At 42.2% G+C, this 24,577-nt stretch overlaps 1 protein-coding gene across 6 annotated transcripts in view; it reads right to left on the bottom strand.

Annotated features, from left to right (window-relative positions):
* LOC121285635 (mucin-2-like) overlaps window positions 1-24,577 on the bottom strand; it is a 94,621-nt gene that overhangs the window by 20,726 nt on the left and 49,318 nt on the right. The window contains exons 25-37 of one of the 6 annotated variants that reach the window (XM_041202276.1): window positions 23,162-23,407; window positions 20,009-20,165; window positions 19,411-19,536; window positions 16,820-16,958; window positions 15,026-15,054; window positions 12,966-13,704; window positions 12,262-12,602; window positions 9,980-11,211; window positions 5,662-5,821; window positions 5,305-5,537; window positions 4,055-4,241; window positions 3,709-3,922; window positions 1,424-1,593 (exon numbers count right to left, since the gene is read on the bottom strand). In XM_041202276.1, coding sequence (XP_041058210.1) covers window positions 1,424-1,593; window positions 3,709-3,922; window positions 4,055-4,241; window positions 5,305-5,537; window positions 5,662-5,821; window positions 9,980-11,211; window positions 12,262-12,602; window positions 12,966-13,704; window positions 15,026-15,054; window positions 16,820-16,958; window positions 19,411-19,536; window positions 20,009-20,165; window positions 23,162-23,407 — 3,973 coding nt within the window. Of the gene's footprint in view, window positions 1-1,423; window positions 1,594-3,708; window positions 3,923-4,054; window positions 4,242-5,304; window positions 5,538-5,661; window positions 5,822-9,979; window positions 11,212-12,261; window positions 13,705-15,025; window positions 15,055-16,819; window positions 16,959-19,410; window positions 19,537-20,008; window positions 20,166-23,161; window positions 23,408-24,577 lie in introns of all 6 variants that reach the window. The other 5 variants (XM_041202277.1, XM_041202279.1, XM_041202278.1 and 2 more) reach the window with 5 other exon arrangements.

Here is a 24,577-nt window from a genome sequence, read left to right as displayed (position 1 = left end):
GGTGGGGTGGGGTGATGGCATGGAGGGAGGCGGAATTTGTAAGAGATGTCAAAATTATGGTGTGAATTTTATCCCAACACAACTGATGCCAACAAAGCTGAAGTGTAGGAGGGGTCATTAAAATGGAGGATTCAAACCTTCTGCCCCATTCCCAATAGAAATCCCATTGGCCGTCATGTTGACTGCTCTGTGTAACTTGCTGAGATGCCACCTGGAAGCAGGCAGCAGCCTCATACATTTATGCTAATCAGGCTCCTATTCCATCATGGGACTCCAATTAGTGTTTAAGTAGAGCATGAGTGGGATGTCGCCACAACTTTGCAGCCAGGCTGAAGCAACTGTCAGAAGAAGCATGGAAGGTGTGCTACTTTGAACGTTTTTTGAAAAGGCACTTTCCAGAAAGAGGTGGATGATGGTGTCTCCCCCATCACAGCCACCTCAAGGGCAACAAGATAAACTTCAACTGCAGCTGGAGGGCCATTAACTCGGTGAAAGATGCTCTTTGGTCTGCCTGAAACTTGCTGGTTCCCCCAGTGCAAAAAGTTGTCCATAGCCTGGTGTTGCAGACTGGCACATTCCAAGGTCCAGGATTAGGTGCCGAGGGATGCATTGAAAGCTTGGAGCAGCCGCAGCAAAGTCACAATGGGGGATGGCCATCACCTAAGGCCTTTCAGCCATAGTGCCCCAAGGGGCTGAAATCTGGGTAAAACCTTCTGGCTATATGTTCAACATGTAAATGAACATTGTAAATATTAACTGTAATAGTAAATAGAGTGAGTAACATACCGTATTAGAAGAAACTGATCTGATTTGCACCTTATGTAATGTCAACTTTGAACGGTTATGTACTTTCATAACTTTTGTGACTAAAGTATAATTTTGGAAAAACAAAAAGAGGAGACACTACAGGGGGAGTTGAAATCTTTCCTCTTGTGCCAAATGGGACAGAAATGCTCCTCCTGGACCCACAAGAAAAGTCACAGCCTCTCCTACGATGGACTCCAAACCACCTGCCCGATCCACAAACCCTGCCCCCCACAAGACCACCCTGAAACCTCTCCCTGTGACTTACCTGCTTGTCAACACACTTTCCTTTGCTATCAACAGGTATTCTCTGACTGTCTGAACTTCTCCCATCTGCTAGATGCTGCTTTCTGCCTGTTTCAGGCTGCTTAACAGGCTGTATTCGGGCTGGATCCAGGAGTTAAAATGCCCCAGGCTGAAAATCTGGGCTAGCAACTTCCTCCATTCTCCCCTCCAAAACCATCAAACCCAAGACCCATTCGGGATTAAAATTGTCCCCTGTATCTGTGCATTTATTAAGATAAATTATTGATTGCTTCAAAATTATGATACAAAGCAAAAGAGAATATTTTTCTTAATAAAGTACGATTTGACTGTTCCCTAGATTCAGAGTACTTACAACATTCATCTACAGACGATCTCCAGTCAACACAGGTGCTTTCTCTGCAGCTGGCAGCAGCAGCTGCTACACTTACACAGTCCATTTCTGTAGAATTGACTAGACAGTGGTCAGTTCTACAGCTTATCTTGTAAGGCTCAAGATTTATATCGGTACAGTTTTCAAATGGTCTGTGTGGTGGGGGAAAACACAAATATGTTTAAAGAAAAGCCTCATGCCCGTATGCAATATCTTATTAAATTTCAAGTTATATTTTTTAGTTAATTCTAAGCATCAATGGATGTGTAAAACAACGGTTCATTTGGTTCAAATGATAACTTAAGTAACATTGTTCTAAATTATTCATAGTCAAAAGAGTAGTAGAGTGAAAACCACCTCCATATTTTAGGTAATATCAATCTTCCTATTTCTTCTTAAACATTTTACAGGTGTGTGTGCAATTACAAGCTAATATATCACAATGGAAATCTCCCACTGTGTTTCTCATTCTAAAGTTGGGGAGGTAATTGAGGTGGAGCAGACTGGTAAGGACACAGGATTGAGCTGGTGAAAGAAAGGGTTAGAAGCAGCAAGAACTGTTTATCGAACCCTAGTAAATAATGTATGCTGGCACACAGAGGCAAGAGTTCCAGTCATTGAATATTGGTTTGACATTCAGCAGAATCCTTCCATCTGATGAGACCTGAGTTCTCCCTTCCCCCATCCTCCCAACATCACAACTTGTTCTCCTTGTAGAGAGAGTTGGGCAGATTACCTGTCCAAGTTAATAGGAACTTTCTTACAGAAACAACCCAGAGCATCAGTTTGTAAAGCAGAGCAAGAAATTGCTCCATGTTTCACCAGGCATGGAAGGGAAGAACAGGTGATTTGCTGCAGATTGTTGAGCTAAGCCATCAGTATCTCTCATTTTCTCTCCAACTCTATAATAATATTTGTATTTATATAGCAGCCTATCAAATCAGACATCTTAAAATGCATTACACAGTGAATTTCTTCTGAAGTGCAGTGGCTAATATGAAGGCAAATTTAGTAACTATTTTATGCTAGTAACATCCAACAGACAGTCCTGTGATGAATAAAGGCAAAATACTGCAGATGCTGGAAATCTGAAACGAAAACAAAAAATGTTGGAAAAGCTCAGCAGGTCTGACAGCATCTGTCGAGAGAAAGACAGAGTCAACGTTTCGAGTCCATATGACTCAAACATTAACTCTGTCTTTCTCTCCACAGATGCTGTCAGACCTGCTGAGTTTTTCCTGCAATGAATGATGGCTTAACTGAGAGGAAATGATTTACATCTCAGTACTTCAACACTTTGGGCATTGTGAGATTGGAAGTAACCATTGAGGAAAATATAATGGTGCAAGATTACACCCAATGTCTCAGCCAACAAAAATAACTCTTTAAATGGTTCCGCAAATGGCACGTGTAGTGAGACCTGCTGCTATGGAATGTGCATATTACATTACTTCATGAACAGTCACTAGACTTCCCCCTGTTCTTTCTGCAAACACCACTCCCTAATCATCTGGTGCAAAATTTTTGACCGCCTGAGGAGGTAGGACCAGAGATGGATGCTTCCATAATTTCTCTCTGCTGGCCAGCATACTGGAGGAGGAGGGGGGTGGGGCAGGGGAGATGCGGTGACAGGGAAGGGGGTGGGGGTGCGGTGTGGTGGGGTTTGTGACAGCTACCTGCCCACAAGCCAGTGGGTAGCCAATTAGACCAATTAAAGGGCCACTTAATTCCACTCTGCAGACGCTGACTGGAATTTTCCAGTTGGCCTACAGGCCCCAAGTACCAGTCTCTATCCAGTCAGGAGACACACCTCCCACACTCACCATAGCCATTGGGTCACAGCTGTGGTCACAGACCACCCACTGAGGGAGGGGCTACCCATTCACGACGAAGGCCTGGCAGCTGTGGCGTTTTTGAATAAAAAACATTATCAGAGCTCTTCAGGGGCGCTACCATCTCCAGGTGCTCACCCTCTCCTGACTACAGTGGCAGTCAGTGGCACTGCCATTCCCTCCGTGCCAGAGGGGCTCCTATTGCGCCTCCCACCATGTGAGCCCACATGCCATCCTTAGTTGGATGATGAGCACTCACCAAGGCCACTAATTGGCCTGCTTATTAAAATTCATGTCAGACATCAATGCAACACAGGGGTCATGATCTGGAAATGCACCCAATCTTAGGAGCCTGGCTCCAGAATGAAAATCAGCCCATAGACTTTTGAAAACTATTTTAAAGTAAGTCAAATTATAATTTAGAGTTTTACATACGTTTGTGAAATGAGGTCACACGCAGGCATCTCGGAAGTGCAAGGTGGCGAGGGTGTCGTTGGTACACAGGTCTGATTTTGAGGAGCTGAGTTACAATATGGCTTACTGGGGACATTAACCTTCCAATCAAGTGCAGTCTTATGGCAGCAGTCAGAAGGCTCTATTGTCCCATTTGGTCTCAAGCAATCAACAGTGGGAACATTTGTGCAAGAGCCTGAGAGAGGGAGAAAAAACATAAAAAGTTTGACCTAATTCCATGACAAATATCTAACCTCCAGCACCTTCAGCTCTGCAATGAAACATAAATATGGCAAAGAGCACAATATGAGAATATGAAACCACATACCACACTGTCCCTGGGTATTATTGATGAAAAACATTTCTGGCACGATGATTTTAAAGTTGTTGTAAGCGGCAGTGATTGTTGTTTTAATTTCATCGAAATAAATCCGTGCACTCCAGGGATTCCGTTTAGTTACACTTATTCCATTTGTCATGTAGGGAATTTGTTTTGGACTTTGATTAACTGTTAGCTGTAAGATTTAAAATGCAGTTTTATTTAAACCGTCCCAAACGAGCAAACAGCCTAGCAAGTCTTGGAAATTAATTTGGGCATTGTTAACTGTAACAAAAGAAAATGTTGCGGAGGTTTGAAATAAAATTTGAAAATGCTGGAAATACTCTGCAGGGCAGGTACCATCCATGGAGAGAGAAACAGAGTTAATGGTGAGAATTCTACCAGCCTGAATTAAGGCAGGAACAGGCAGGGGTGCTGGGAAAATTGCAGGGGGCAACAGTAGATTGGCTCCCTGATCATGTCCTGCTGTCAGGAAATTTTACTAATGGTGTAAATGGGATGGAACAGGCTTCCACCACAATGAGGCAGGAAGCTAATTTGAGTATCCATAGGCTCTATTAAGGGCCATTTTACCAGGTCATTGGTACTTTGCAATAGCAGGCTGAGCCCTCCAGCACGGTGAGCTTGTCTAAATGTAAGTGGCCTCCCAAGGAGCAACTGGAAAGGGATTGTTGTTTTAATCAGAGGGGGCTGCTGGAAAGGAAGGCAGCCCCTGCACCACCAACACCACCCCCCCACCCCCCAAATTTACTTGGAGAGGTTTCCCCTCCATCACTAAAAGATTTACGATTATTTTCAACAATTTTCACCCTCCATGCTGCAGGCTGCAGGGACCATACCTTCCTCAGCAGTAGCCACCATCCCTGGTGATGCTGTTGAGGCCCTTGAGCTGTCAGCCCTGTGATTGGTCATTCTTTTAAAAATTGTGTTGAGTCATTATTTCTGACACGTTATGGGTTGGGACCTGGAGGTTCTCCTGACAATGCGTTCCCAAGCACAGGACAAAGATCCAGCCCATGGAAGTTAATTGTAGTTCCCCCATCAGTCTAGCTGGCACAGCACAGACCAGTAATTGTTTGGCCTGTACAATTTGACAGCTCAGCACACAATGCATTTGGATTCAATCAGTTATTGCTCTTCAAATGTTGCACGGATATGTGGAACTGGTTGATTATTTGGCCAATTAGCTAAGCAGATGTTGGACAGTATTAGTAAAAGAAAATGTGCAGAATACTTACCACAATGTCACGATTAGTTGAAATAGTTATCTGAACTCCTTTGTAAACAATGTTTAGTGCTTTTGGACAGGAAGCAGCGAACATAGGAAAGCAGTAGTAATTATCCAGTAGAACACGGAAATTGTATATTGGATTACGTTCTTCCACAAGAACGTACGTGCAATTCTTGTAGAAATCATATGCCACCCCACTGAATGTACGGTAGTGTGGATCTCCCCATACTTGACATTCACCTAAAAAGTAAGCAGAATATGGTTTTCAAGGGTTTTTTTGTGATGAGGGAAACAAAATAAGTAATACTAACGCTACTAAGAATTTATAATGATATAGTAATTAGAACAGGCAAGAGATACTAACATCCACATTCCCAAGACGGACAGCCACATTCATTTATGACTTCAATAAGCTTTAAATTATTCGGACATACAGGCTTCTCTTGTGTGCAATTTTTTCGTATAACAGTTTTTCCATCTACACATTCTTTAATAGCACAACCTTCGGTCCATGTCCCACTGCACTAGTAAAAGAAAGAAAGGCTTGCGATTATCTGGTGTTTTTCATGATCACCAGACATATCAAAACACTTTTCAGCCACTGCAACACGTTTGAAGTCTAATTTGTGCACAGCAAGCTCCCACAAAGCGCAATGCGATAATGACCAGATAATCTGTTTTTGTATATGTTGACTGAGGAATAAATATTGGCCAAGGTACCAGGAATAATTCCCCTGCTACTTTTTAAAATTGTACCAGATGATCTTTTACAACCACATGAGCAGGCAGAAGGGGTCAAGATTTAACAGCTCACCTGAAAGACAGCGCCTCTGACAATGACGCACTCTCTCAGTATTGCATTCCAGTGTTAGCCTTGATTTTTGTGCTCAGGTCCTGGGGCTACATTTTACATGCCTTCACTGGGTGTGTTTCCAGCTGGGCAGGTAAAATAGGGGAGGTGCCCACCCCACCACCTTCCCATCTACCCCCGAGCTCACCCTCATTATCTGGAGAGTGGGTGGGTGCCAAAATCTGTAGCCAGCCTGCCATGTTTGAACTGGTAATCAAGGGTCAGTTAGGCTTTTTACCAAGCCAATTGATCCTGATAATATGCTGGCCACACCATAAAAGATTTGGCATGGCTGTAAGGCGGGAGTGAGCAGCCCGATTTTTTTACCTCATTCATTGAAGGGCAGGAAGGAAGGGGCAGCGGTTCCATCTTCGGAGGCTGCCCGCCTAAGATGGAACCCCCTCCCTCCACTTTCTTCCTATCCACCCACAGCCTTAAACCCAATCGCGATCCCCCTCCCTGACCTGCTCAAACCCTTTCTGCCCATGACCCCAGGTTTACCTGCTCTAGGGATCCTTTTTGCCACCTTCCTCCTCTTCCCGCAGCCCCAGAAATTGGCCGGCAGCTCAAGAGGCTGGGACTTTCTCCCCAGTGAGAAGTGGAAGTCTCATTTGGCACTTGTTAAGCCCACTCTCAGCACATTATGGCTGTGAGGCGAGCCATTCTCCCCCAGCCCCCTACTCCATATTATTCCCTTGGAGTGGGAATTGAGCCCAGAACCTTGTCACTTAGGAGGTATGAGTGCTACCAACTGAGTGATAGCTAATTCTAGGATTCAAGCAAGTGAATTAGATTAGTACACAAGAGGATTTCTTTAACAGTACTCCTATAATTCATGTGCCTGGGTGTGCTGCTGCAGGAAGTGTGACAAGGAAGCTATATACTTTATGGGCTGAGCAAGACCCTATACAAGTTCAACGAACATTATAAAGAGATAGCCAACATGTCAAATGCAGAATTCTCTGTCTATAGGTCAGGAGAGAAAGTGAAGAAAGTGGTTTACTGGACTAAAGAAGAATATCCATCTAGGTTTATTTTAAATGCACCTGCTCAAAAGAAAGCCAGTACAATGCATGCACATCCCGTTAAATATGCAGCTAGGTAAGCACAGGTCTCACCCTTTGCATCCTCCACTCTCAAGCTACAATGTCTGCAAAGCTGTTGCTGCAACTTAACTGATTAATTTGGTACTTCGTCATTCATCATGGGGAGCTATATCTCCAAATTATTGGGTCGCCGGGTGTGGAAATTGGAGAATTTAGTAGATTCATGGAAGCCCCACTAGACAGTGAGTCCAGACATATTTGGCCACCAATATCATGCATTATATTGACAATGATACTATGTGCACAGATATTTGGCATATAGTTCATGCTAACATAGTTCCCTTTCTTTTTGTCTAAGGAGCTCCCATCATGTAGCTTGCCACAGGAAAAATAAAAGATGGTCATTTCACAAATACTTGTGAATTAATCTTCAGTTCACAGGCAACAGAAATCAGATAGAGTTAGGAGCAAACACCTCATGAACTATTGAGCAGCAAGTGGAGGTGGCAGCAAGCAAGCATCAAAAAATGGAAGCGAGAGTAAGTGCCATCTGTGCAGTCTGCCTGCTCCTTGAAATAATGCTGGCACTATGGACTGGTTCAAGATCCAGGTTTTCTGACAGCTACTGATATCACACACTCTCCTGTCTTATTCTGGTTCTATAATTAGGCACTATCAAGATGTAGATGGAATGAAAGTCTTCAATATAACTAAGGGGAATAATTGCCAAGTGAAACTAGCATCAAGGTCTGACCTGACACCTGAATAAACTGTAGCAAGATGCTCAAGATAGAGGAGTCTCAGTCCACATCATTCCAGAGTTAGTTTTCAACAACAATAATGTATCTTTATAAAGCACCTTTAATGTCACAAAAAGTCCTAAGGTGCTTCGCAGGAGCGTTTTAAACAAAATATGACACCAAGACAAATAAGAAGGTATTAGGGCAATGACCAACATTTTGGTCAAAGAAGTAAGTTTTAAGTGGTGTCTTAAAGGAGATAGAGAGACAAAGAGGTGTAGGGAGGGTGTTCCAGAGCTTAGGACCTAGGCAACTGAAGGCATGGCCACTAATGGTGGAGCAATTAAAATTGGGGATGCACAAGAGACCAGAATTAGAAGAGCACAGATATCTCAGAGGGCAGTGTGGCTGAAGGAGATTAAAAAGATAGGGAATTGCAAGGCCATGAAGGATTTGAAAACAAGAATGAGAATTTTAATATCAAGATATTGCTTGATTTTTCAATTTTACATCTGATTTATACATGCAAGTTTGATATCCATGTGAAGCCTTAAATGCTCAACATCACTACCAAACTTGTAGGCCCTGGAAATCTTGAGGGCCATCTCCACTGGTACTAGTGCAGTAGAACAAAAGTTCTTTTTTGCCATTCCCAAGACACTGATTCTACTCCAAATTTCAGTGCTGAGGTCATCCACATGACCAGGGTGAATGCATTGAATCTGCAAAAACACCCATTCCAAACTGGCAGCTGGAGCAGTACCATCCCAATCTCACACTAGAAAGGAGGCCCAGCAAGGATCCAACAGAAAACTGATATCAAAGGAGTGAGCAGGTCCATCAAAGGTTTGGGTCCTTCTAAAGGCCCTCAGTAAGGCTCAGGCTAAATCTCAGCTACTGTGGGTTTTTATGATCATAGGCCTATCAAAGGAAGTGTTAGTGAAATGTTCAGGGACAGCCAGCAACTCCCATTGACAACCCGCCTTGCTATCAGGAGAGTGGTGAGAAAATTCCTCTTGGCCCCATTGGAATTTAAAGGTCCATTGTAAATGCAATAGAACTCCAGCCTAACCAGGTTTCACTCCAGGTTTACACAGGCCCTAAGCAGGCAGGAATCTTCCTTTCTATCTTTCTGGAGTCAGGAATTCCCAGGCTATACTATAAACATATTCTGAAATTCGGTACAAGAGCATTTTTGTTAACATAATAGGTGAGCAGATAATGGCACCCTCAAGCCTGGGTCAACTAAGCTCCAAGTTTCCTGCAAATATTTTGAAAGCCCTCAGAAGTGTCATTTAGTGGATTATTAAGTGAAAAATCCTCTATAGATAGCATTGCAAACAATATGAGCCAGCAAAAACTTGACAATCAACTCAAGGGGAAGTGGTTTAATAACATAATTCACTTAATGGTATTGGATGTTGAGCAAAGTATCTTTGAACAGAAACTAAAAACTGACGAAGGCTCATTGATGGCAGCCTTCATCAAAACCAAAGCAACAGGAAGAGCATTATTTATGTAATGTATGAGCAACCATATTCCAAAATGTTTAAATAGTGCAAGAGAACAACAATTACTCTGACTAACCCTACTAAAAGAGTGAAGAATGTGATTAAGAGAAATGTCTTTATGCAGAGAGTTGTAACAGAATGAAATTCTTTATAGTTAGTAGTTGAGTTATGGGATGTTCTCCTTCTTGAGTTCTCTGCCCAAAGTCAGGTCCAAACCACAGTGCCACGACCTCCACCACAGGTAGGGCAAGGAGGCAAGTCTCAAATCAACCCTAGCTGGAACAGAGATCAAACCCCAAACTGTTGCCATCCATCTGATCTACACCCTAGTTGATATGTGGAGGATAACAATTCAAGAAAAGTAAATGAACTCTGACAGATTGCTGTGATGTTGTATTTTTGTTGAGCAGGAGAAAAACATTTTCCTTCAAAGAAGATATTCAATTAGAAAAGCTATTGTAGAATCAAAATTGTAAAGTTCTCTTTCCACAGAACAGTGTATTCTAATATCATGCATTTTATAGCAAAATCTTACCTGTTTGCAAGCACATGTGGGGGTGCTTATAGGAGTGGTTGTGGGGGTGGTTGTAGGAGTGGTGGTAGGAGTGGTTGTGGGGGTGATTGTTGAGGTGGTTGTGGGGGTGGTTGTGGGGGTGATTGTGGAGGTGGTTGTGGGGGTGGTTGTGGGGGTGATTGTGGGGGTAGTTGTGGAGGTGGTTGTGGGTGTTGTTGTGGGGGTGATTGTGGGGGTGATTGTGGGGGTGCTTGTAGGAGTGGTTGTGGAGATGGTTGTGGGGGTGATTGTGGAGGTGGTTGTGGGGGTGCTTGTAGGAGTGGTTATAGGGGTGGTTGTAGATGTGGTTGTGGGGGTGGTTGTGGGGGTGGTTGTGGGGGTGGTTGTGGGGGTGGTTGTGGGGGTGGTAGTGGGGGTGGTAGTGGGGGTGCTTGTAGGTGTTGTTGTGGGGGTAGTTGTGGACGTGGTTGTGGGGGTAGTTGTGGAGGTGGTTGTGGATGTAGTTGTGGGGGTGGTTGTGGGGGTGGTTGTGGGGGTGGTTGTGGGAGTAGTTGTGGACGTGGTTGTGGACGTGGTTGTGGACGTGGTTGTGGGTGTGGTTGTTGGGGTGGTTGTGGGGGTGGTTGTGGGGGTGGTAGTGAGGGTGCTTGTAGGTGTGGTTGTGGGGGTGGTTGTGGACGTGGTTGTGGGGGTAGTTGCGGAGGTGGTTGTGGATGTGGTTGTGGGGGTGGTTGTGGGGGTGGTTGTGGGGGTGGTTGTGGGAGTAGTTGTGGACGTGGTTGTGGGGGTGGTTGTGGGTGTGGTTGTAGGAGTGGTTGTAGGAGTGGTTGTGGGGGTGATTGTGGAGGTGGTTGTGGGGATGGTTGTGGGTGTTGTTGTGGGGGTGATTGTGGGGGTGATTGTGGGGGTGCTTGTAGGAGTGGTTATAGGGGTGGTTGTAGATGTGGTTGTGGGGGTGGTTGTGGGGGTGGTTGTGGTGAGTATTGTACAACATACTCTAATTCTGTAGTCAAGGCACATGATACTGATATCGGAAGGTGGTGGGATGCATTTGAGTCCTTGTAAATCACATGTCACATTGTCAGTTGTTCCTGAGATTGGCTGTTTGGGGTTTTTAACTGCTTCGCACTGAATATTATTATATGAATTGTTGAAACGACATAGGTTCTCTGGTGATTCTCGATCTCCCCTGTCCGTTATAGTTGGTGTAAATGTATTGCTCCATTCTGACCAATAACCTGAACAAGGCTCCACTGCAAAATAAAAAGAGCAAAATTTATCAGTTTATATAAATACTTAAAAAGGAAAGAAAGATGGAATTACAATTTAAGGTGCCTTTCATGACCTCAAGACATCTCAAAGCACACTCCAACTAATGAAGTTATTTTTAAAATGTAGTCACCACTGTAGTCTAAGAAAGACACCACCACATTTTGCACAGCAAGATCCCACAGAGAAAAAATAAACGGCCAGATCATCTGTTTTCGGTATTTTGTGCTATAAGGACAGGATCAGTACTCAGAATTAATTTAGGATGTGTGTGCAGCTCAGGTTCCTCCTCTATTCCACAAGTAATAAACATATGTTGCCATTGTTCATTATGAAACCTTTTCTTTCAACTTTCCACCCAAGCATAACCAGCTTGATACTATTACTGATCAGTTTGATTCTGTTTAGGTACAGTCATGTTGTAATGGGATCACTGGGTAGGAACTGCAAGTCCCTTACATGTAGTATTGTGTGTCTGCCTTGTACCTTCCAGTGGGGCCCCTGTGAACCATTTCCTGATGCTCTCTTATGTGTTACTGGTTCGTATATTACAATTGAGAAATTTTCTTTTGGTATCATAGGCAGAAAATCACTTGAAGTGCTTTGAAGCCACTGTTGCATTATTTCTGGAATGCTTACCCTTAATGGAACAATCGTGACCTCAAAATGGGGCTAGTAATCTTACTACCCGATTAAAGCCAAGCAAGTAGCTGCTGCCATTTTGAAAGATACCTACTATTGCATGCCTGTTTCAAGTGATCGGCCTATTTCAATAATCAAATAGGACCCTGAATGTCATTTTACATTGGAAATAGTCAAAGCGATCACCCGCCAGGATTTGATTATTTCTGTTTGCAATGAAACAGAAGAAAACTAGTCAAGGTAAGTTTGATAATATTTCTGCAGAGGTAATAGGAGCACAAAAGCTTTTCCAGGTGCCACAACAAATACCTCTGTACCGCTATCATCCCGGGACTCCAACCCTCCACAATTTGCACACCTCCAAGTTTCACTAACCCTAGCCCCATACTTACATGTTGTGCTTGATGCTGTTGTAGTTGAAGCTGTTGTGCTTGGAGATGTTGTGGTTAGAGTTGTTGTAGATGTTGTGGTTGGAGATGTTGTGCTTGGAGATGTGGTGCTTAGAGTTGTTGTTGTTGTAGTTGGAGATGTCGTGCTTGGAGATGTCGTGCTTAGAGTTGTTGTAGATATTGTAGTTGGAGATGTCGTGCTTGGAGATGTCGTGCTTAGAGTTGTTGTAGATGTTGTAGTTGGAGATGTCGTGCTTGGAGATGTCGTACTTAGAGTTGTTGTAGATGTAGTTGGAGATGTTGTTCTTGGAGATGTCGTGCTTAGAGTTGTTGTAGTTGGAGATGTGCTTGGGGATGTCGTGGTTAGAGTTGTTGTAGTTGGAGATGTTGTGCTTGGAGATGTCGTAGTTAGAGTTGTTGTAGATGTTGTAGTTGGAGATGTTGTGCTTGGAGATGTCGTGCTTAGCGTTGTTGTAGATGTTGTGCTTGGAGATGTTGTGCTTGGAGATGTTGTGCTTAGAGGAGTTGTAGTTGGAGATGTCGTGGTCGGAGATGTCGTAGTTAGCGTTGTTGTAGATGTTGTTGTTGGAGATGTTGTGGTTAGAGTTGTTGTAGATGTTGTTGTTGGAGATGTGCTTAGGGATGTCGTGGTTGGAGTTGTTGTAGATGTTGTAGTTGGAGTTGTTGTAGATGTTGTAGTTGGAGATGTGCTTGGGGATGTCGTGGTTAGAGTTGTTGTAGTTGGAGATGTTGTGCTTGGAGATGTCGTAGTTAGAGTTGTTGTAGATGTTGTAGTTGGAGATGTTGTGCTTGGAGATGTCGTGCTTAGCGTTGTTGTAGATGTTGTGCTTGGAGATGTTGTGCTTGGAGATGTTGTGCTTAGAGGAGTTGTAGTTGGAGATGTCGTGGTCGGAGATGTCGTAGTTAGCGTTGTTGTAGATGTTGTTGTTGGAGATGTTGTGGTTAGAGTTGTTGTAGATGTTGTTGTTGGAGATGTGCTTAGGGATGTCGTGGTTGGAGTTGTTGTAGATGTTGTAGTTGGAGATGTGCTTGGGGATGTCGTGGTTAGAGTTGTTGTAGTTGGAGATGTTGTGCTTGGAGATGTCGTAGTTAGAGTTGTTGTAGATGTTGTAGTTGGAGATGTTGTGCTTGGAGATGTCGTGCTTAGCGTTGTTGTAGATGTTGTGCTTGGAGATGTTGTGCTTGGAGATGTCGTGCTTAGAGGAGTTGTAGTTGGAGATGTCGTCGGAGATGTCGTAGTTAGCGTTGTTGTAGATGTTGTTGGAGATGTTGTGGTTAGAGTTGTTGTAGATGTTGTTGTTGGAGATGTGCTTAGGGATGTCGTGGTTGGAGTTGTTGTAGATGTTGTAGTTGGAGATGTGCTTGGGGATGTCGTGGTTGGAGTTGTTGTAGATGTCGTGGTTGGAGATGTCGTGGTTACAGGTACTAAAGAAAAAATCATGAAAGATCATTAAATCAGTAACAAGCCTTTTGATTTTGTGTATCAGCCATTTTTAGCAATTAGATTGCAAAAATAACAATTTCACTTTCTTTCAAAAATATAAATTAGCATAGTAACTTTTGAGCCCATTGCATTGTTGATATTTCAGAATATTGATAGGCGAGGCTCAATGTAAAACTTGTACAAAAGATGAAGTATCTACTGATGCCATCAAGAACAAAACTGTTTCCTGGTGTTTATTGCAAAACTTGTGCTTTTAAAAGCTATGAACCAAATGCTAAGATTTCAACTTAGACTAATTAAAGTTTTTTTAAAGGAACTAATATCTACAGGAAACAGGTGCAAATAAAATAGTAATTTGGAACTTGCACATTTACAAACATAAGAATATAGGAATTAGGAGCAGGAGTACAAAATGTCCCCTCGAGCCTACTCGACTATTTAACATGGCTGATCTGCCTCAACCACAATAACTCCCCATATGCTGATTCTCTGAGACCAAAGATCTGTCTATCTCAGCCTTAAATATACTCAGTGATAGATACTCAACGGCTCTCTGGGGTATACAATTCCAAGGGTTTACAACCCCTGTATGAAGAAATTTTTCCTCCTATAAATCTAAATGATTGACCCCTAGATCCATAATAGCTTTATCCCCATTTGTTTCCACCACATGTTGTTCCAGGAAACTGTCAGAGAAGGATTCTACAAACTCATCTGGCCTTGTCAGTAATGCTCACATCCCATGAAAGAATTTTAAAAAAACTTCACACATCTCTACGCTGAACTACATCTGCCATCTTTTCACTCCACCATTCTTCCTCATAGTTTGATTAAACTCCTCATTTGGTATTATGAATAATCTTCAAAGTCATTCTCCTCGTGACTATCTGTTGATGTCTGTTTCCTCAAAAAATCACTACGTTTGTGATTTAACTCCTAGTTTTAGAATCCTCAATTTTTATGATCTTGGAATTTTATTAAATGCCTTTTGAATTTTTTTTATCCACACACAGCAAAAAAGGTCTCAAATATTGCCGTACCACTAATGCTCCAAGTGCTTCTATTGGGCCTCCCAGCTTGGGAACCCACTCGATGTCCTTTATTAGATTCCAAGAGCTGAGGTGGTCCATTAATTATCCACCTCCCAAAACACCCCAACTGTTGCGTACCTCTGACCTGTGCAGGCTTGGGCATATGACTCCGCTTATTGTTTTAAAGATTTGGGAAGTCTTCACCCATAATGACTGCCTCCTTAATGATTAACTGTGGTGAGTGACTTACAGAAAAACAAAGTTTACTTACCACATTTGACTTCTCCTTCAAAGCATGTGCTGTAAAATATTAAATGTTCAAATGATTTATTTTAGGAAATCAGTTTTTAAAAAAATCCTTATTCTTTATATAGTCTCTATATCCATTACACTACAAGCACCTGTTAGAGATTGGTACATTTGTAGGACACAGAGCAGTATAGACCATAAGACCATAAGACATAAGAGCAGAAATTAGGCCATTCGGCCTATCGAGTCTGCTCCGCCATTCAATCATGGCTGATAAGTTTCTCAACCCCATTCTCCCGCCTTCTCTCCGTAACCTTTGATCCCCTTACCAATCAAGAACCTATCTATCTCAGTCTTAAATATACTCAATGACCTGGCCTCCACAGCCTTCTGTGGCAATGAATTCCATAGATTCACCACTATCTGGCTAAAGAAGTTTCTCCTCATCTCTGTTCTAAAAGGTCTTCCCTTTACTCTGAGGCTGTGCCCTTGGGTCCTAGTCTCTCCTACTAATGAAAACATCTTCCCAATGTCCACTTTATCCAGGCCTCTCAGTATAGATCAGAGTTGTACTCCCAACTGTGCTTCACTCTCTGGTGAGGGAATAATATAGCTTTTTACAAGTCTACCCTACTACCCAAAAATTATTTATGTTTTCACACTAATAAGATAATATTTGCTTCCATCTGGTACTAAAAATATTAAAAATAACTTTTAAAAATTGCAGTATATGGACAGATAGCATGTGTGTACTTTGAATTATTCTTTGCACCAGTTTCATTTGTATTATAGCTAATGTAACACCAAAGCATATGAGGGTGTAGAAGATACTGCAATTTTAGCATCACTATGGAAAGGCAGTGAAAGAGAGGAAATAGCAGCTTAAACTTCTCTTTATTTTCCTCCTGTTGAAGTATCCAGCACTGTCTTTATTCCCATTAACCAGGAGTGAATGTTGGTGAATAAATGTTAGTGGATAGATGAGTGGGTGAATGGGCAAGTAGGCGAAGGGGTGGATGGGCAAAGGGGTGAGTGGGTGAACGGGGAAGGTGAGTAAGTGGCTGAGATGTATAGGTGGGTAGGTAGGTGAGGTGGCAGGTGTGTGAAGTGGCTAGATGGGTAAGGTGGTAGGTGGCCGAAGTGAGTAAGCTGATGAGGTGGAAGATGAGTGATGTGGGTAGGTGGGTGAGTTGGATACGGTGGTGAGGTGGTGGGGTGGTAGGTGGGTGAGATGGGTGGGTGAGGTGACTGAGCTGGTAGGTCGATGAGATGGTAGGTGGGTGAGGTGGGCCTTGTGGTTAGGTTGGTAGGTTGGCTGAGGTGGTAGGGTGGGTGGGATAAGTGAGTCGGCAGTGGGTTCTGGAGTGGTTGGGTGATCAGGGTAATAGTTGGGTCAGGTCAGGTCAGGGGGGGCTAGTCAGGTGGTTGGAGGTGATAGTTGGGTGGTTGAGGGATAGTTGATGGCTGGGGGGGACGTATTTGGGGGTCAGTATAAGTGATTGGAGGGATGTTAGACAAGATTTTAATCTGTCCAACATTTCCTTGGTAACTATTCACATACCACGGAACTGTCCAAAGTCTCCAACTATAACTCAGAGTTGGAGACACCACAGAGGGACCAGGGAATTGCCCATTGGAGGTTTAAACTTCCCAAGCAATTCCCACGTAGGTCTGCGCATCAGGGCCCCGACACGCATCTTCAATCATATATCCGGTGAATAATGATCTGGAGACTGGAAGATTTGGCACATCATAGTTTTCATGATCTATTGGTAGTAATAATTAACAATGAAATGACATGTTCTGGATACTTTACCAGTTTTCATCGGCAGGTACATTTTGACCTGTTTCATATATTTGACCATTGTAATAACAGGTACAGTTAACCAGGCCGACACATGTCATTATATTTTCATCCAGATAAGGCGCACTCTCTGGACACTTTGGGTAGCAACCTAATTATCAAAAAAAATGTGAAAATTAGTGTGAGGTGCTTATAGTGTTGTTATCATGTTAACAATGGTTTTATCATAATTTTATCACAATTATATCATGTAAATTATACCGTAGTTTATTGGTTATTAGACAGGTCTGGAATTTCATATGTATTTTGCCTATCTCCATTTTTCTAATAATAGCTTGTTATTTGAAATTCAGCGAATGTAAATTAACAATGTAAATACAACTGGGCAATGTAAATTGTTTGTGTAATATATCTCATTCCATAAAAATAAGAATTTAGAGTCCCCACAAAATAGGTCTACTTTTTATTGGACTAATATAACAAAAGTAGAAAACCTAAAGTTTCAGCACTGTGAATACATCTTTTGGAGTTTTACAAGGGATTCTTGATGCCACGCTCAGTAAAATGTTGCCTTGGTGTCAAAGGCAGTCATTGTCATCTCGACTCTGGAATTCAGCTCTTTTGTCCACGTTTGGACCAAGGCAGAAGCTGAGTGGCCCTGGCAGAATCCAAACTGAACATCAGTGAGCAGGTTATTGCTGTGCAAGTGCCATTTGACAGCACTGTCAATGATGGAAAATTTAATGATGGGGTGTAATTGGCTGGATTGGATTTGTCCTGCTTTTCTGGGGACAGGACATAGCTGGGTAATTTTCAAAATTGTTGTAGTTGTAGCCAGTGTTGTAGCTGCACTGGACATTAACAAGGTGCCCCTGACCTGGATTATATAAAAATAAGGGTAGTTCTTTCAATGAGTTTAGTTCTGGAACATTTTATTCTTATATGAATTCATAATTTATCTCTTCTAATGTATTACTTGTGTTAATTCAACAAAATTGTTGAATAATATTTATATCAAGTGATACAAATTATCATAAATATAGCTAACATTCTCAAAAACTCTATATAGTTCTACAGATTACTAAATGAAATCAATGGGCTGGATTTTACAGGAGAGCTGCCCACCCACCCCAAAGTCAGCTGGCAGCCAATCCAGAAAGGAGCCCATCCCGCAGCCATAACATACTGCCAGCAGGCTTAACTAGGTGAGAATAGGACTTCCACCTCTCATTAGGAGGAAGTCCTGCCATCAAGAGCTGCCAGCAAACCTGATTGGCTAGCAACTCTAACGGTCCCGGCAGCACCAGAGCTCAGTGGTGGGCACTGCTGGGACTGAAAGGAGGAGCAGAAAGAGGAGTGATTGCTGCCGTAGACAGCTAAGTGCTAGGCTTTTAGGGTGGGGAGGAATCAGAGAGGCCTGGGAGGGGGGAGAGCAGGTGGAGGCCAGGGTTTAGAGGCAAGCAGCGAGAAATGATGCAAGGGGAGGTGACATCTTGGTTGGAGGTGCACCCAATGCACACAGGCACCCCCAGAATGACTTGCCACCCCCTTCCTTCCCACCCTTTTATAAGCTGACCTCAGAAAACACACTGCTTATGCCTATGGTATTATGATGTAGACAGCATATTATCCCAGTCAACTGGCTTGGTAAGAAGCTCAATTGGCCCATAATTATTTATTTAAATATGGTGGACAGGCTGCCAATTGCAGCAGCCACCCACCTACCATGTTACAGAATACAGTTTGGGGGTGGACAGGAAGGTAGTGAACTAGACACCCCTCATCCTTTACATATATCCCCACCAAAAATATGCCCAGCTGAGGGGCTGTAAAATACAGCCCAATGCCTTATTAGTTATAACTAACCTCAATCATTGTGTATACCTTCACTAAAATGTATTTGAACCACAATTATGCAGATTATTTGCTCCAACTTTCTTCCTTCCTCTTCCAAAGGTAATGTCCTTTGCTGGGTCATAATTCCACTTTGGCAACCCTCAGTTAACCTTCTCTAGAAACCATGTGTCTTTAATTCTAGGTACTAAATATTAGCAGGCTTTTTGACAGTGAGGAGACATCATATTTAAGTTGGATTCTAACTTCACCTGCCCTTCACACACATGATTTTTAAAGCAAAACCTAACTGGTTCGCTAGTCTATTCAGAGAACTGGAAACCTTCCACCCTTATCTTAGTCATCCGACATGCAGGTACACACAATCAGGGCAAGTAGAGATTGGCTGTAAGTAGTGCCACAACAGTGTCACCCACATTCCAAGAACAAGGATCAGCCAGCAGGGAATGATCAGAAGTGGAAACCCTGAATGATTTTTCTACTCATTAGCCCAAGGGGATTGAGATCAATGCTTTACTCTCACATCTCCTACTGCTGATCTGACCTTATGACACAGCACAAGAAGAAACTGAAAATTGAATCTTGACGCAGATGACTGAGCACCGCACCATCTAATGAACTGGATTAGTAATGGTGACAGAGAAAAAAAACTCTTTGCCTGCTTAATATTAAAATGCATATGAAGAAAATGAATAGAGAAATGCCTTCTGGCATATTTAAACTAGAGCAGAATTATGAAATAATACCACCTTCAAGAACAGCAGACAGCTTTTTTCGAATTGTCTGGTCCTTGCATGTTTTTGCTGTCAACGTTCCACATGGTTGATAATGCCAGCTGCATTCATTGGGCCTGTTATAATAGTCACAATACACAGCTGCAATGCAAAATAGTAATATTAATATGAACTCACCAACAATTGTTTCAACATCCAAATGAATAGTTCACATAAAAGCCCAAATGTTGTTGAAATTGATCAGAAATAATTAGCATTACTCCAAAACCATGTTACAGTTGCCAGATGGATTGTTTCATCAGGGCAGACAGATTGACCTCCAAGGTCAGTGCAACACCTCACTAGAAGCAACTACCTCAAAGTCTGTGATTCAAACCAATCAGCATTCCAGGCATAAGCAAAAGGCAGGCAAGTGCCAAAGATTAGAGGGCTTTAAAAAAGGTTAGATAGTAATGGAAAATTAAATATCAGAAGATTGCCAGTTTGCCTGTTATTTTCACCCATAAATACTTATCTTCAATAAAATATGCACCTTTAAGATGACCCAAACTCTCCTGCATTCACCCAAAAGTTTCAGTTAGTATTTCTAACTAAACCAAAAACTTAGACTTACGACATCGTTCAGGGTTTCTCCAGTGAATACAAACACCAGCACTGTTACAAGCTTCTGCATACACTGCTACAGCAGTACAGAAACCCAGATATTTTCCCTCCATATCGCAGGCACAAGCTTCCTTAAGGCAAGCCTCATAGTATGGTTCTGGGTTAACCTGTAAAGGGACCACAATACAGTGTTAGAAAACAAATAGAAGAGGTTTTACAATACTTCAACTGAAAAAAAACAGAATCTCGACTGCTTTGTTTGTTTTACACATAAAAGACTCAATTTATGAGGATCACCATTCATATGAAAAATTATCAGGTCTTTTATACAATAAAATAGGTTAGCAAAATACCAACCAAATGTAACACTTCCTGTTTCCCTCCCCTCTTGACGGTTTGCTTCCTTGTTGAGATTTATCTCAACATCCAATATTGCAAAATACTACACAAGCAGCGCAAAGGAAACTATCTGATTTTAACCTCAATCTAAGTCCCCACACTCATCCTGACAACCAAACAGTGTCCTAGGGAGACAAGTTCAAGCTCTTAATAAGAAATATCAGTTCAGTTTATGTAACATAACCATTACACTACACTCCAAGTATTAACTACCTGCAAGTGTAAGGGTTTTATGTCCCACCTGCTGCCCTGCTCTTGTAGCCATGTTGGTGGTATAGCAAGTTCACTTAAGCTCCTGGTCAATCTTGACACCCCAGGATGTTGCTGGCAAAGGATTCAACAATTTTGTTACTGGTAAAGGTTAGAAGGAGTTGGCTGAACCCTTTTTTTGTTGGCAATAGTCACTGTCTTAGGGAGAGATGGTGGTGTAGTGGTAATGTCAATGGACATCCAAGGGCCCAGGTTAATGCCTAGGGGGCATGGGTTCAAATCTCACCGTGGCAGCAGGTGGAATTTGAATTCAGTTAATAAATCTGAAATATAAATCTAGCTGCAGTAATGAAAAACACCATCTGGTTCACTAATGCCCTTTAGGGAAGGAAATTTGCCATCCTTACTGGGGCTGGCCTATATGTGAATCCAGACCCAGAACGATGTGGTTGACTTTTAACTGCGCTCTGAAATGGCCTGGCAAGCCACTCAGTTCAAGGGCAATTAGGGTTTGCAACAAATGCTGGCCTTGCCAGAGACACCCACATCCTGTGAAAGAATAAAGAAACAAATGTAACAATTACTTGCTGCTACTCAGTCCAAACCAATGTTCCCTATAATATTTTTGTTTGCTTTGTATAGGCAGTTTTTTCAATGCACAGTACCTTTAAGAATTTTTGCATAGCTGCACACGAGTGGTATTTAACGTGGAACAAGGTCTTCCAGGGTGCAGCTGCACATGTGTGTAGCTGAGCGGGACTGTTAGTCTAGGCCTGAATGTGTCAGGTCCTGCTGTAGGCTGGCAGAAGCTGCTTCATTACCAGAGCCGTTGTGAACGGAAATCAACAATCGCCAATGAACAACCCTACTCTTCAAAAGGTGATGAAGAGAAGGTTATCGAGCAAGCAGCAGAAGAATATTGGGACTGAGGAAGTCTTACAGAGATATCTTGGAGCTCCAGTGATTGACCTCCACCAAAAAAAAACCTTACTTTGTATCTGGTATGGCTCTGGAAATTTGAGTATTTTCCACCGGGCTCCATTACTGATCTCAGTGTGCTGAACGCCTTGATGCAAAATCGGTGAAATGCTGCCCCTCATGATTTTGAAAACTTCTATCAAGTCTCCTCTTAGCTTTCTCCTCTCCAAGGAAAACTGTCCCAACTTCTCCAATCTTTCCTTATAACTGAAGTGTCTCATGCCTAGAACCATTTTCGTAAACCTCTTCGGCACTTTCTCCAATGCATTCACATCCTTCCTATAGTGTAGCACCCAGAACTGTGCATGATACTCCAGCTGAGGTCTAACCAGTGTTTTATATAAGTTCATCATAACCTCCCTGCTCTTGTACTCTGTGCCCCCATTAATGAAGCCTAGAACACAGTATGCTTTAGAAACAACTCTCTCTACCTGTCCTGCCATCTTTAATGACTTATGTACATGTACACCCAGGTCTCTCTGCTCCTGCACACCCTTTTATAATAGCACCCTTTATTTTATACTGTCTCTCCACGTTCTTTGAACCAAAGTGTATCACCTCACATTTCTCTCTATTGAACTTCATCTGCCACCTATCTGCCCAATCCACCAATGTGACAATGCTCCTTTGAAGTTCTACACTGTCCTCCTCACAGTTTACAATTCTCCCAAGTTTTGTGTCATTCGCAAACTTTGAAATTGTACCCTGCACACCAAGATCTAGGTCATTTATATATATCAGGAAAAACAAGGGTCCCAATAGCGACCCCTGGGGAACTCCCTACAAACCTTCTTGCAGCCTGAAAAATGCCCATTAACATTACTCTCTGTTTCTTATCCTTCAGCCAATTTTGTATCCATGTTGCTACTGTCCCTTTTATTCCATGGCCTATAAATTTCCTCACAAGCCTGTTGTGTGACACTGTATCAAACACCTTTTGGAAGTCCACATACATCACATCAACGGCCTTGCCCTCATCAACCATCTCTGTTACCTCTTCAAAGAACTCCAGCAAGTTAGCTAGACATGATTTTCCTTTAACAAATCCATGTTGATTCTTCTGAATAAATCCACATTTTTCCATGTGGCTATTAACTCTATCCTGATTAATTGTTTCTAGAAGTTTCCCCACCACCAAAGTTAAACTGACAGGTCTGTAATTGCAGAGCAGATCTTTACAACTGTTTTAGAACAAGGGTGTAATGTTTGCAATTCTCCAATCTTCCGGCACCTCCCCCAAATCCAGGGAACATTTAAAGATTATTGCCAGTGCTTCTGCAATTGCCACTCACTTGAATTACATTGGAAAGAATTTTCCATTTTTGAAACAACTGTTTCAATGGAATATAATAAAATTTGGTTGATACAATGATGGCATTAGGACCTTTCAGCTTTCATCCTTGTAATGGTAAGGTAAGTAAGCAGAATACACTCTGAAAATGGTTAAATACATGCAAGCACACTCCTGTAGAGACTGAGCATTTTTAATGACATTCAAATAATTTTGTTTTTGTAGCTTTAAAAATATCATTAATAACTGTCAAAGTAGTAATAATATATTTGAAAAGTTTCTTACCTTATTGTGACATTTTCTAAACACTTCATTTGCATCTTTAATTATGGCACACTTTCTCTGTGCCCATGGAAAACAGAATGGGTTTCTCTCACAAGGAAATGTCTGATTCACTGAATTAGAGCAGGGCAGTGCAGATTTCCAACTGTTTCCAAATTCAATGGAGCTGCTCACCAAGGAGTTAAATTTTGTTGTTAAATCATCTTCAGTGTCATCATTGAAATTTCCACAGAGACCGCATACTTTGTTCTGTAGTAAAAGTTACAAGTAATCAAAAAATTAAGGATACTAATCTGACGTTTCAAAATCAATCTCCAAAATAAACTAACTTAGCTGATATGATCTGCAAGTCAGAAATACCTGCCTACAGATGAAGACCATTAATCTGAGAAATCATTTATTCACTCTAATCTTTGTATTTTCATTGATCTGTACTCAGGTAGTTCATCTCAGCTGACTTGGCAGCAATTGAACTCTGCACTGCTGGGCTAGGCAAGGGGACAGGGAAGAAAATCATCTTGGATTATCATTACCGATCATTAACTGGTGACCAAAGTGCTTATGTGAAAGCCACGTCAGGACAGGATTGGACTGGCCAACACACCTGCTGACCGCTCTTGTCTAGGGTCATCTTTAGGCCAAAGTATTAGATGGGAACAAGTGCCACACTCTAGCAGCCGTCAACATCTTTGGGAAAGGAAGGCAGGAAACTAGGAAAAAATATTTTGATCATTGTGAGCTAGGTTATTGCTGGATTGTGTTTATGCCCCTTGATTGGAGGTAATAATACACTGTTACCTATTCATTAGCATCTCATTTTTTTTGCTCTAATCTGCAAGAGTATGATACTGTGCAAGTTCATTTACTCCTGAGATTGTATTAGAAATTTGAATGCACATCGTTATTTCTTTTGTTCCTTAAAAGCTTTACCTGGCAACTTACCTCTCAAATTTAGTCTCATCATCAATGTTATTCTCTGTGTCCCACCTGGGAGGGCCACATTATACATTGGAATGTAAGAGTACGGAATTGAAGCTGCAATTATATAGAGCTTTGGTGGGGGGACTGTGTGCAGTTTTGGTCTCGTTACATATGGGAGGATATACTTGCCTTCGAGGGGATGTAACAAAAGTTCACTGGATTAGTTCCAGGGATGAGGGGTTGAGTTCAATTGGACTATATTCGCTGGAGTTTAGAAGAATGAAAAATAATCACAGTGAATGTGTAGCATTCTTAGAGGTCTTGACAGCCAGCTTTCCCTTGGCTGGATAATCTAGGACTATGTGTCATATTCTCAGTATAAGGGCATGGCCATTTAGAACTGAGAAGAAATTACTTCACTCAGAGTGTTGGGAGTCTTTGGAATTCTTCATCTCAGAGATCTGTGGATGCTCAATCATATATATGGCTTGAATACAT

This window comes from Carcharodon carcharias, chromosome 13 (assembly GCF_017639515.1).
Source record: "Carcharodon carcharias isolate sCarCar2 chromosome 13, sCarCar2.pri, whole genome shotgun sequence".
NCBI classification, from domain to species: domain Eukaryota; kingdom Metazoa; phylum Chordata; class Chondrichthyes; order Lamniformes; family Lamnidae; genus Carcharodon; species Carcharodon carcharias.
Note: the sequence above shows the minus strand (reverse complement) of the source record. Positions and strands in the feature narration are given on the sequence as shown.